The 14765-nt window shown below is 44.9% G+C and overlaps 1 protein-coding gene across 1 annotated transcript in view; it reads right to left on the bottom strand.

The window, feature by feature from the left end:
• The window catches only part of LOC143935274 (arf-GAP with SH3 domain, ANK repeat and PH domain-containing protein 1-like), a gene marked incomplete in the record, with an annotated part of 307045 nt that overhangs the window by 140186 nt on the left and 152094 nt on the right, over positions 1-14765 (bottom strand). The window contains 1 exon segment of the mRNA XM_077459017.1: positions 1809-1881. Within this exon segment, the coding sequence (XP_077315143.1) occupies positions 1809-1881 (73 nt within the window).

Genomic DNA, 14765 nt, shown 5'->3' with positions numbered 1-14765 from the left:
AGACAACCGGGGAAGGACCTCCAAGAGCACCAGATAACAGTCAGATGAAAGGGGGCATGGTACAGAGGGGGTATTAAGCATTAAAGGGCAACCAAATGAATCAAGGAGTGGATTTAAATGCCAATTCTCAGCAACAATAATTTGTTACTATGCAATCTTTTGTAGCCATTTACATCTTCTGTGCATTTATGTAAAGTGCACCGATCGAGTCCTGAGCTATGTTTACATACAGCGCTTGTATTTTTCCATTGCATGCGAGTGTTTTTAACCATTAATTTAAAGCGGAGTTGCACCCTAAAGTGGAACTTCCGCTCATTTGTCTCATCTCCCCCTCCAGTGCCACAATTGGCACCTTTTGGGGGTGAGGGGGGACAGGATACCTGTCTTTGAACTGTCCTGTTCCCACTTTCGGGAGTCCGGGCCATGGCCTGTGACATCACTGCGGGGCTCCCTCCTCCTCTCCCTGCCGTCGGGCCAGTAGGAGAGAGGAGTGGTGCCTTGCGCAAGCGCAGTAGGGTTCCCGGTGTGAAGCCGCAAGGCCAACGGTTTTAAGAATATATGGAATTCAAGCGCTTTTGTAATATTGTCTACACCTCATTATTAGCAATATACACTACACTGTCAAAAGTATTGGGACATCTGCCTTTACACGCACATAAATGGCATCCCAGTCTTAGTCCGTAGGGTTCAATATTGAATTGGCCCACCCTTTGCAGCTATAACAGCTTCAACTCTTCTGGGAAGGCCGTCCACAAGGTTTAGGAGTGTGTCTATGGTAATGTTTGACCTTTCTTCCAGAAGCTAATTTGTGAGGTCAGGCACCGATATTGGATGAGAAGGCCTGGCTCGCAGTCTCCGTTCTAATTCATCCCAAAGGTGTTCTATTGGGTGTAGGCCAGTCCAGTTCCTCCACCCCAAATTCCCTCGTCCACCTCTTTATGGACCTGCCTACGGACTCGGATGCCATTCAAGTTCAAAATTAAAATTTTTAAGGTCCTTTTTTGTAGTAATAACATTTCTCGCTACGAGATAATGAGAAAATAATGCTGAACAATTAAAGATTTAAGGATAAATTTGTATTAAAGCGGAGGTCCACCCTAAAGTGGACCTTCCGCTCATTGGAATCCTCCCCCCCCTCCGGCGCCACAATTGGCACCTTTCAGGGGGGAGGTACAGTACAGTACAGGTATCTGCACCCACTTCCGGGATAGCTCTCTGTGGAAAGGGGCGTGAATCTACGCCCCTTTCCGAAAGTCCCCCGCTGTCTGCTGGGAAACACACAGATCCCAGAGGCAGCGGGTCCATCCTTATTGCGCAGCGCGACTCACGCATGCGCAGTAGGGAACCGGGAAATGAAGCCGAAAGGCTCCACTTCCTGATTCCCATACCCAAGATGGCGGCGGCAGCACCCAAGAGACGATCGAGAGATCGGCTTCGGGTGCCGACATCGCGGGCGCGCTGGGCGGGTAAGTGTCCTTATTTTAAAAGTCAGCAGCTGCAGTATTTGTAGCTGCTGGCTTTAAAAAAAAAAAAAACGGCGGAACTGCCGGCGGACTCCCGCTTTAAGTATTGCTTGAACATATGACATATAGCATACTCTACTACAAAACAAAGCATTGTAGGTTTACAAGAATTGCAAATGGATGAAGCACCATTAAATTAAAAACAGGCCTATAAATATCCAGATGGGTAATATGTATGAATATTGTTGCGTGTTTTCTTTGTTACGTGGGAGAGAGGCGTACTGACAGCTTTCAGATGAAATAAAACAGGCGTACAATATATGTGTGCGGCGTATAATAACAGACCTTCACCAGCGCTGTGCTTGGCCTTGGCAGCCTTCTTCATCTTGTTAAGGACGTAACGGTCGGCATCCAGTGCCTGAAAGGTAAAATAATAATCCATTATGATCCATTATGATAAATGATGATGAGATCTAATGGGCATGTGACAATGAAAATAAAAATGAGAGATATCGTAAATTGTGTTAAATGAGCCATAACTCCTAAGCAAACATTATTTTATAGATACAAGAAAATTAGATAAAATAGGATTATATGATTATTTTGTTTTTATCTTATATGATTATGTTCAGGATTCTAACAATTATATTGTATTGCCTTTTTTGGCAACGTGATGACGTCTATTTCACATTTACAACTTATAGCCAATAGGTGGTGCAGTCAGTTTACCACCAAGCATTTTTTTTTTTTATTACTGTGTAACGACGCAGTAATATGATTGGATAGTCCAGGCACACACAGTGGAACGAGTCAGTGGAGTGACACACCCATTCCAACTCATCAATTACGTATATTTCAGTTTAAACAGCTATGAAGTGAGCAACTACTGCTGGGCCTCAGTGCTAAACTGTCAAGCATGCCCTGTATACACTGCATCATGAAAGCAGCGCCCTTGATCAACAGCACCCCCTACAGACAGTTGTATGAGGCGCATTACGCCACACGTCTCGGGCACAAGAAGGGAGCCAAACTGACTCCTGAGGAAGAAGAAACCCTCAACAAGAAAAGATCAAAAGAAAAGTAGAGCTACGCGATTCTGGATAAAATGAGAATCACAATTTTTTTGTTTAGAAGATTGCAATTCTCACAGTGTGACATCTTCTTTCACATTATAGAAAAAAAAAATGGGCTAACTTTACTGTTTTTTTTTTTTTATTAAAGTGTATTTTTTTTTTAAAAAAATTGCATTTGAAAAAAACGCTGCACAAATACGGTGTGACATAAAATATTGCAAAACACCATTTTATTCTGTAGGGTCTCTGCCAAAAAAAAAATATATATATCATGTTTGGGTGTTCCAAGTAATCTTCTAGCAGAAAATAATGATTTTTACATGTAGGCAACAAATGGCAGAAAAGGTTTGGTCTTTAAATGGTTAAACTTCCCTCATCTACACCCTGGACTTCTTTCTTTGATAAAAGAATGAAAAGATACTTTGTTTCTACATATTCCCATTGTAATACAATTTGGCAGGCTGCCTGGATTTTTTATTTTTTTTCAACAGTGAGAACTCTCTGCACTTGTTAGAAAGAATCCTGACATGCTGTTTTGAAGATCGGGAAGGGAAAAACATTGCGATTTCGATTCTTAAAGTGGAGTTTTTATGTTTATTAAATGTCAGCAGCTACAAAAAGTGTAGTTGCCAACTTTGAATAAACTGACACTTACCTGTTCCAAGGTCCAGTGATGTGGCCGAACGGAGTGTCGCTCCTCTCCCCCTCCTCTCTGCCGGCACCTCCATTGCCACTCTGGGCACCCGGCCGTGACAGCTTTCGGGTTCACACGCACTGCACATGCGCAAGTCGCGCTGCGCTCCCGGGCTGGACAAGCGATCCCCTGGGACCCGTCACGTGTCCCAGGAGATCGCTTAGAGGGAGGGGCCACATAAGGCGAAAGGAGGAGTCGTCTTGGCGGTCCCTGGACGGAAGGAGGAAGTGAGACAGGTAGTCCCCCTCCTAATGAAGCTCCCACTCCCCCCCAAAAAAATGACATGCCAAATGTGGCATGTAAGGGGGGGAGGAGTGATTAAAGCGGAAGTTCTATTTTTGGGTGGAACTCCGCTTTAATGATTAATCGTGCAGCTCTACAAGAAAGCACAGAAAAAAACATGATGAGCGCAAAAAAACAAGGACGACAAAGATCAGCCCTCTGCTGGAGGAACAGTTGCAACGGGGCAAACTGCTTACGTGCATCGCCTCCAGGCCCGGTCAGGGTGGCTGAGCGGACGGATACATCCTGGAAGGCAAAGAGCTGGAGGTTCTACCTGGAGAAGATCAAAGCCAAGAAGAGCAAAATAAATTCTTCCCACCCCGGCATCTAATAAACAGAACTTTATTAAACACACAAAACAAAAAATGAAAGCAGCAGCCTAAATTAAATTAAAAGAGAGGTGCAGCCAAAGCTCATTTTGCTGTATTTCTCCTGTGGATCAAAGGAGTGCAGTTCATTCTGCACTCCTGTGACCCGGTTTCAGCCGACAGCGGGTTTCAGTATCAGACCATTGGGCTGTGGAAGGGCCGGAGTAGCCAGCTCAGGCTCTCAGCAGATCGCCTGAGCTTAAGCCGGGATCCACCCACATGCCCGGACTGTCACCCGGCAGCTCCCGGCCCCTCCACAGCCCAGTGAGCGCTGGGGAGGTGGGGGCAGAGCAGAGAGCCAGTGACAAACTCTCACCAGCTCTCTGCTCACAGAGCTTGGAATACCGAGAAATCGGAAGTGTTTGATCGATCGGCTCTCAGTGTTGGAGCCGGCGGGGGACAGATGCAGCATCCACCTAGGCAAGTATGATTCTGAAAAAAAAAAAAAAAAAAAAGAAAAAGAAAGCCATACTTGTCTTTTAATTTATAAAATAAAGATATTCGATAAGTAATGAACAATATGACATAAGCTACGTTTATGAACTTGTAAACCATCTGAAAAAGAAGTATGTCTAGTATGGCCCCAAGGGAGGCCGACCTGTCTCCTGTCTGAGCTCAGGGTTGATAACAGTTTGCAGGCTTCAAGGACAATGTTAATTTGCAATAGTTTTATTTTCTTTAATGTGAATCATGACAGCACCTTTGTTATCCGACTCTTTTATGGGTGTTTGAGCACCGAAGAGACTGGACAGCCTTCCAACCTGACCCTCCAATGCTTCTGTTCTAACAAGGACTTGCCTTGACTTCTGCCAGGACTGTCCAATGAATCTGCTTGAATGACCAGTAGAGGAGTCGCAACTGGGCAGGGAAGTTAGACCCCAATTACAAAGTGAAACTATATCAGAGAGGGGCACAGAAGACGCTTTTCTAGCTAATGACGGTAATAGCAAGCATTTTGTTAGTTCTTATACAGGACCTTAGTTTTTAAAGGTTTAACATAAAGGGTCACTTCAATTATTATTACTAGGTTACCTTTAACCGCTTACCGAATGCTTTATAGCAGATTTACTGCTACAGGGCGGCATGTACATGTACATATATATATATATATACACACACGCACACACATATTATATATATATATATATATATATATATATATATATATATATATATATATATATATATATATATATATACACACACACACATACACACACACACACACACACACACACACACACACACACACGCACGTGATTCTGCACTTCCGGGTACAGGGCGCTCGCGCGTGCGTGCACCACTTCTGCTGTGATTAGTCACAGCAGAACCCAATCAGTGAGTGCCAGCCCACGGAGGTCCAATGGCGCCCACTGATTGGCAAGGAGAGACGAGGACGGAGCTCTGCTTAAGTAAAAAATGCAGAGCTCCGTCCTGGCAGCAGGGATGTGGTGGATTTTGTTTCCCTGCAAAGCAGGTAATAAAAGACAGCACATTCCTTAGTAAATGCAGCACACTGTACACACAATTAACCCTAGAGGTTTAACCCCTTCCCAGGCAGTGTCATTAGTACAATGGCAGTGCATATTTTTAGCACCGATTACTGTATTATTGTCATTGGTCCGGACAAAGTATCAAAAATGCCAGTTGTCTGCCTCAATATCGCAGTCCCGGTATAAGTCACTGATCGCCACCATTACTAGTATAAAAACTTTTTTTTTTTTTAATTCCATAAATACTTCCCATAGTTTGTAGACGTTATAACTTTTGTGCAAACCAAATCATCAATAAACACTTATTGGGATGTTTTACCAAAAATATGTAGCGGAATACACATTGGCCTAAATTTATGAAGAAATTCGATTTTTTTATTGGATATATTTTATAACAGAAAGCAAAAATTATAAGTTTTTGTTTTCAAAATTGTCTGTCTGTCTTTTTGTTTATTTCATTTAGGTACAGCCTTGCATGACCGCACAGTTGTCAGTAAGTTACGTAGCACCCTATCGCAAATAAATGGCCTGGTGGTGAAGGGGGGTAAATCTTCTGGAGGTCAAGTGGTTAATAAATCAATCTGATTTCAAATGCATTTGTCTGCACTGTGCTTCAAAATAACTGAAACGGTAATAATCACAGAAGATGACTCCCCCCTCCCTTGGTAGACCACAATAAAGAAGGATATAGCTGAAATTTTATCGCAGACTGAAATCCCTTGTTATGCCTGCATGTCCTTGAAATAATATTTTGTATTGATTTTGTATTTGCTTTGGTGGAGACCAGTCTGAACGGTGCATATCTATCTATAGGAAGCAGAACCTCCTCCAGAATCCACTGCTGATCGTTAATATTCCCGGCTCCCCGCGCTTTGCCTGCTTGGGATGCAAAGCTCCAAACAATTATTGCAGTGCCCATGGGAAGGCTGGCAGCAGAGAAGTATAACTTGGGGGATGGGCACGTGGAACACAGAGCGGGTAAATATCAGATATGATGCAATTAAAGACATCCTTTTGGGACTCCCAATCCAATAACTGACCCGCTCTGGATGCTTGTGTCTGAGTCACGGCTGAATCACAATCGAGAATTCCTATTACCTATCCAATGCTGAGGCCTTTGGGAGCCTGCCAACTGCAGACTGACAGCATCACTGCATGTTCCAGACTGTGCACGACTCCGAAATTGTTTTTGTTTTAGAATGCAATTATGGTCAAGACTGATGACAACCTATCTTATGGAAAACAACAAACATTTAATAACAAGATCTAGAATCAGTCTGCAGTCTAGAGGACAAACTCAACACTAGGGATGAGCTCAGGCATGTTCGCATGGAACACGTGCAGAGACCGCCAGGAAGTCGGCGCAGTGCTGCGCTAATCACAGGCAGTGAGACATTGCCCGATCTCTGCAGCCGCACATCGGGCAATCTCTCACTGCCTGTGATTAGCTCAGCGCTGCGCCGACTTCCTGGCGGGCTCTGCACGTGTTTCATGCAAACACGCCTGAGCTCATCCCTACTCAACACCACTTGCATCTAAAACAGTGCATTAGTGGTTAGCTCTTCCACCTTTCAGCACCAGGATCCCAAGTTCGAATCCTTGTCGGCTCACTATCTGCATGGAGTTTGCATGTTCTCCCTGTTATTGCGTGGGTTTCCTCCAGGTACTCTGGTTCCCACACTCCACAAGATATGTTGGTAAGTAAACTGGACCTAGAAAGTGACTTAGGAAAGTGTAAACTTGACCAAAGCGCTGAACGCAGTACTTCTGATAATGGCAACCACCATGCAACATGGCTTGGATGATCCAAGCGTTTCCGCCCTCTCAAGATATTATAACTGCACAAAACAAAAAACAATGGGTGTAAATGCCTAGTGCATTATCTCAAACTCTTTAATAGAGAGTAACAGGTACAAATGTACAGTATCTCACAAAAGTGAGTACACCCCACACATTTTTTGTAAATATTTTATTCTATTTTTTCATGGGACAACACTGAAGAAATGACACTTTGCTACAATGTAAAGTAGTCAGTGTACAGCTTGTATAAAGCCCCATACACACTATCAGATTTTCTGATGTTTTCCTTCAGATTTACCAAAACCATATAATATGAGGTCAAACCTTAGGAGTTTCAATCAGTATGCAATCAGGCAGGCCCTTCCACTACATGGTTTTGGTAAATCTGAAGGAAAAAAATCAGCAGAAAATCTGATAATGTGTATGGGGCTTAACAGTGTAAATTTGCCGTCTTCTCAAAATAACTAAACACACAGCCATTAATGTCTAAACCTCTGGCAACAAAAGGGAGTACACTCCTTAGTGAAAATGTCCAAATTTGTCCCAATTAGCCATTTTTCCTCTCCGGTGTCATGGGACCTGTTAGTGTAACAAGGTCTCAGGTATGAATGAGGAGCGGGTGTGTTAAATTTAGTGTTATAGCTCTCATACTGGTCACTGGAAGTTCAACATGGCACCTCATGGCAAAGAACTCTCTGGGGATCTGAAAAAAACGAATTATTGCTCTACATAAAGATGGTCTAGGCCAGTGATGGCAAACCTTGGCACCCCAGATGTTTTGGAACTACATTTCCCATGATGCTCATCTACACTGCAGAGTGCATGAGGATCATGGGAAATGTACTTCCAAAACATCTGGGGTGCCAAGGTTCGCCATCACTGGTCTAGGCTATAAGAAGATTGCCAAGACCCTGAAACTGAGCTGCAGCACAGTGGCCAAGACCATACATCGGTTTAACAGGACAGGTTCCACTCAGAACAGGCCTCGCCATGGTCAACCAAAGAAGTTGCGTGCACATGCTCAGCATCATATCCAGAGGTTGTCTTCAGGAAGTAGAAGTATGAGTTCAGAGGTTGAAGGAGAGGGAGGGTCAGCCTGTCAGTGCTCAGAACATATGGCGCACACTGCATCAAATTGGTCTGCATGGCTGTCATCCCAGAAGGAAGCCTCTTTTAAAGATGATGCACAAGAAAGCCCGCAAACAGTTTGCTGAAGACAAGCAGACTAAGGACCTGGGTTACTGGAATCATGTCCTGTGGTCTGATGAGACCAAGATAAACTTATTTGGTTCAGATGGTGTCAAGAGTGTGGCGGCAACCAGTTGAGGAGTACAGAGACAAGTGTGTTTTACCTACAGTCAAGCATGGTGGTAGGAGTGTCATGGTCTGGGGCTGCATGAGTGCTGCCGGCACTGGGGAGCTACAGTTCATTGAGGGAACCATGAATGCCAACATGTACTGTGACATACTGAAGCAGAGCATGATCCCCTCCCTTTGGAGACTGGCAGTATTCCAACAAAATAAAGACCCCAAACACACCTCCAAGATGACCACTGCCATGCTAAAGAAGCTGAGGGTAAAGGTGATGAACTGGCCAAGCATGTCTCCAGACCTAAACCCTATTGAGCATCTGTGGGACATCCTCAAATGGAAGGTGGAGGAGTGCAAGGTCTCCAACATCCACCAGCTCTGTGATGTCATCATCGATCAGTGGAAGAGGACTCCAGTGACAACCTGTGAGGCTCTGGTGACCTCCATGCCCAAGAGGGTTAAAACAGTGCTGGAAAATAATGGTGGCCACACAAAAAATCTACACTTTGAGCCCAATTTGGACATTTTCACTTAGGGGTGTACTCACTTTTGTTGCCAGCTGTTTAGACATATATGGCTGTGTGTTGCGTTATTTTGAGGGGACAGCAAATTTACACTGTTCTACAGGCTGGAATATTCATATTTTACATTGTAGCAAAGTGTCATTTCTTCAGTGTTGTCACATGAAATGGTATAATAAAATATTTACAAAAATGTGAGGGGTGTACTCACTTTTGTGAAACACTGTATATACTCACAAAACCAGTGTGAATGATAGTCTTATATAAAACCCAAGAAACAGAAGAAAGCCTACCGTACAACTTCTCAGGTTTAAGTGGATGATAGCACCAGCTGACATGTTTTTTTGGGGAACATGCCCCCTTCTTCAGAGCAAAACTGGCATACCTAACCCCTCCACCTCTTTATACAGCTTCTAGAAGACTCCCGTAAGTATGGTATATGCCTACAGTGGTGAAAATTATTTGATCCCCTGCAGATTTTGTAAGTTTTGCCCACTTACAAAGCAATGAAGGGTCTATACTTGTTATCATAGGTGTATTTTTAATGCTAGAGACAGAATATCAACCAAAAATCCAGAAAAAAACACAATACAAATGTTATAAATTGAGTTGCAGTTCAGTGAGTAAAATACTGTAAGTATTTGATCCCATACCAACCGACAATAACACTGTCTCCCACAGACTGGCTACAGTATCTACTCATGTGGTACACAGATTAGTCCTCAATTTAAAGAGGGATTCCACCTATAAAAAAAATATTAAAAGCCAGCAGCTATAAATACTACAGCTGCTGACTTTTAATAAATGGACACTCACCTGTCCGGCAGCCGAGGCCGATCGATCGCTCGGCTCTCGGCTGCTGCCGCCACCATTCTAGGTGAGGGAATCAGGAAGTGAAGCGCTGCGGCTTCACTTCCCGGTTCCCTACTGCGCATGCGCGAGTCGCGCAGCGCAATAGGAATTGTCCGCGCTGTCTCTGAGACCCATGTGTGTCCCAGCAGACAGCGCGGCAGGACAGGAAGAGGCATAGACTCCCACGGGAGTCTATGCCCAGAAGTGGATGTAAATAATATCTGTCTTTGACAGGTATCTCCACCCCCCTCCCCCCTGAAAGGTGCCAATTGTGACACCGGAGGGGGGGGGAGGGTTCCGATAAGCGGAAGTTCCACTTTAGGGTGGAACCCCGCTTTAAGAAGGTGCCCCTAACCATAACTCGTTATGTGTATAAAAGACACCTGCCCACAGAAACTCTTTCTTCCATTCAAACCTCACCATCATGGGCAACAACAAAGATCTATCAAAGGACGTCTGGGAAAGATTGTAGACCTGCACAAGCCTGGAATGGGCTACAAGACCATCAGCAAGAAACATGGGGAGGACGACAAATGTTGGAGTGATTATTCCCAAATGGAGGCAATACAAAATAACCATCAATCGTCCTCAGTCTGGAGCTCCATGCAAGATTTCGCCTTATGGGGTAAGGATGATCATGAGAAAAGTGAGGGATCAGCCAAGAACTACACGTGAAGAGCTTGTGAATGATCTCAAGGCAGTTGGGACCACAGTCGCCAAACAATCGATTGGTAACACAATACGCCACCATGGACTGAAATCCTGCAGCGGCCGCAAGGTCCCCCTCATTAAGAAGGCACATGTGAAGGCCTGTCTGAAGTTTGTCAATGGACATCTAAATGATTCCGAGAAGAATTGGGAGAAAGTGCTGTGGTCAGACGAGACCAAAGTTGAGCTCTTTGGCATTAAAGCGGAGGTCCACCCTAAAGTGGAGCTTCCGCTCATTGGAACCCTCCCCCCCTCCGGCGCCACAATTGGCACGTTTCAGGGGGGTGCAGGTACCTGTACAGTACAGGTATCTGCACCCACTTCCGGCATAGATATCTGCAGAATCTACGCCCCTTTCCACAGGTCCCCCGCTGCCTGCTGGGAAACACACGGATCCCAGAGACAGCAGGACCATCCTTATTGCGCAGCAAGACTCGCGCATGCGCAGTAGGGAACCGGGAAATGAAGCCGCAAGAATCCACTTCCTGATTCCCATAGCCAAGATGGCAGCGGCAGCACCCGAGAGACGATCGAAAGATCGGCTTCGGGTGCCGACATCGCGGGCGCGCTGGGCGGGTAAGTGTCCTTATTTTAAAAGTCAGCAGCTGCAGTATTTGTAGCTGCTGGCTTTTAAAAAAAACAAAACGGCGGACTCCTGCTTTAACTCAGCTCACCATGTTTGGAGGAAGAACACTATCCCTACAGTCAAGCACGGATGTGGAAACATCATGCTTTGGGCCGGTTTCTCTGCTAAACGTACAAGCTGACTTTGCGACATTGTATGGCACATGTATCGTAAAATCTTGGATGAGAACCTTCTTCCCTCAGTCAGAAAACTGAAGATGGGTGATCAATGGGTATTCCAGCACGACAATGACTCGAAACAAACTGGCAAGGCAACAAAAGTGTCTCAAGAAGGAGCACATGGAAGGAGTGGCCTTATATGGAGGGAGCTGAAACTTCGATTTGCCAAGAAACCACGTCTCATATGTGAGGTATCACCGCGAACGTCAGATCATGGGCAGTAATTCTAACACCAGACCTCTGCTGTAAATCCTAAGTCGTAACCTGTAAAGGCTTTTAAAACATCACCTATGGATAGTAAAATTTACGTTGTTTGTCGCCGTCGCCCGGGCATGCGCAATTTTAAAGCATGACAGGATTGGTATTCTATTTACTCGGTATAACAACATCTTTTATACCGTGTGAAACTCACCAATTAATTCCCTAGGGCCTCTGCTTTGAAAATATATACCGTATATACTCGAGTATAAGCCGAGATTTTCAGCCTCTTTTTTGAGGCTGAAAGTGCCCCCTCGGCTTATACTCGAGTCGCCGCTGTCTGACTGCTCGATCAGCGTATCGAGCAGACAGACGGCGGACATTAATTTTCAAAAGCCGCGCCTCCTTCTCCGCCTCCGCCTGTGATAGGCGGAACACTGAATTTCCCAGCAGTCAGTGTTCCGCCTATCACGCACATCCGCTCATTCTCATACTACGGACGAGTATGAGAGGATGTCCGTGATAGGCGGAACACAGGCTGCTGGGAAATTGAGTGTTCCGCCTATCACAGGCGGAGGCGGAATTTTGAATTGTAGAATGGCCGCCGAGAAGAGCGGCGATCCATCGGCACGGCACGGGACGGAGGAGGCACGGGACGGAGGAGGCACGGCACGGGACGGAGGAGGCACGGTACGGGACGGAGGAGACACGGGACGGAGGAGGCACGGCACGGGACGGAGGAGGCACGGCACGGGACGGAGGAGGCTCGGGACGACGGCGGCTCGGGACGGAGGCTTGGGACACAGGTAGGCTGGACACACACACAAGGCTGCACGGACACACACACACACACACACACACACACACACACACACAGGGATGGATGGATGGATGGATACACACACACACACACACACATGGATGGATGGATGGATGGATACACACACACACACACACACACACACACAGGGATGGATGGATGGATGGATACACACACAGGGATGGATGGATGGATGGACACACACACAGGGATGGATGGACGGACACACACACAGGGATGGACGGACACACAGGGATGGACAGCCATGTCTCACCCTCGGCTTATACACGAGTCAATAAGTTTTCCAGTTTTTTGGGGGTAAATTGGGGGCCTCGGCTTATATTCGGGTCGGCCTATACTCGAGTATATACGGTATATAACGTTTGGAGGTTTTTTTTTTTAGCAAAAAATACTGATTGTTACATGTAAACAAAAAGTGCCAGAAAAGGCCGGGACTGGAGGTGGTTAAAGTGGATGTAAACCCCATTCATGAAATCTGACCTGGGCACATATACCTGTAGCGTTTTCTTATCCCTCTCCAAAGCTCTAAGTCCTGTGTCTTTCTGTTGCTCTGTTCTTCAGTTATCAGCATAACTTCTGACAAGTTTTCAGAGATGGGAGATAAAAGCAGCTGGAAATTTGTGTTGTGGGAGGATGCCATAGAGTAGCAGAGAGCTTGTCTTGTCACAGAACAGCTCTGAAAGTATGTTTGTTTTTCTGCTTATGTGGAGGGGGGGGGGGGGGGTGTGTGCCTTTCCTCCAATCAACTCTCACATAGTGTATGACAAGACTCCCCTCCTACTGCCCAAACATGAAGAAAAAAAAAATCGAACACAACGTGCACTTTCTAAACATTATATAATGATGAAGACAGCACATATACATGTAAAACTTACATAGTGAGATTTGTTTCATCTCTGTATCATCTGAGGCTGTTCACTTCCTGGGTACATATGAGGGTTTACATCCTCTTTAAATACACTTAAAATTGCATATGCGCCTTAACATATTAATGTAATTTGAAAGTTGCTTTCACTCTTTTCAGACCTGCAGGTTTTGTAAAAGAATGCCTGTGGATTCAGCCATATTCTGGAACTTTCTGCTATGGGATGACAACTGTCTAGCAGTTGTGCTCCTGTACTGTCACGTGCCCCTGGTGGGGCGTTCAGGCGGCCTATGCCGACACACATTGTGCCTTCATGGTCTGTCATATTTTCTAACAGGAATCCAGACCAGAACAATGATGTACTATCATAGACAGGAAGTGGTTGAAAAGGGCTGCAGGAGAAGTGAGATTGAAAAAAGCATAAAAAAAAAAAAAAAAAGAAATGAAATAACACACATTTTATGGGAAAAAACTAAATTGTTTAGATACACAAAGCTTTAGCAAACTAAATGTGAAGGTTTATGTTAAAACTAGCTAGCTTATTTATTCTTATAACTCATTTATATAGCACTACAACACTTTCACCAGAGGCTTTAGCCATTCACATCCATCCCTACCCAATGGAGCTTACAAGCTAATATGTCTATAAAAGGTCATCAAACTACACACACATTCTGGAAGCAATTTTCAGACAAAGCCAATTAATCAGCCAGCAGTAACTTTGGGTCTGCCGGAGGAACCAGGAGAAACTGTGGTAATGGACTCGGGACTTCATTGCTGCAGGCAAATCCATTAATAGCCGAGCCACCATGCAGAGTTAAATCTAACAAAAGAAAACGTTTCATTAGACGTCAATCTTTTATATTGAAATGTTCAGTAAAAAACTCCAGTGGTTCGGAAATGCAAACCTTAAAGTGGAAGTCCACCTAAATACTAAAAATCTGTAACTTTACAGGCATCCACAATCTAAGACTAACCCTATCTAATCCTGTAAAGAAAAAAAACCTCTATACATACCTTTTTGTAGACGGTCTGATCTCCAGCGGCAGAAGCTCTGCAGAGGAGACCGCTGACAAAGGCTGGGGAATGAGTTGGAAGCGACGTCAACCATAGAGTAAGACCCCTTTCACACGGGCTGTCCGATCAGGTCCATCTGTCAGTTTTTAAGGTGGACCTGATCGGAGCATTCATTTACCCCTATGAATATGCAGTTGAGTTTTGGGCACCAGTTCTCAAAAAGGATATCAGGGAACTGGAGAAAGTACAGAGAAGGGCAACCAAACTGATAAGAGGCATGGAGGAGCTCAGCTATGAGGAAAGATTAGAGGAACTGAATTTATTCCCTCTTGAGAAGAGGAGATTAAGGGGGATATGACCACAATGTATAAATATATATGGGGTCTATATAGTGAACTTGGTGTTGAGTTATTCACTTTATGGTCAAAACAGAGGACACGGTGGGCACTTCTTACGTCTAGCGGCGTAATCTCCA

The sequence above is a fragment of the Lithobates pipiens genome, unplaced genomic scaffold (assembly GCF_037356315.1).
Source record: "Lithobates pipiens isolate NorthernLeopardFrog02 unplaced genomic scaffold, aLitPip1_a1.2 Scaffold_28, whole genome shotgun sequence".
Lineage (NCBI taxonomy): Eukaryota > Metazoa > Chordata > Amphibia > Anura > Ranidae > Lithobates > Lithobates pipiens.
The sequence above is the reverse complement of the archived record's forward strand: the minus strand, read 5'-3'. Positions and strand labels throughout refer to the sequence as shown.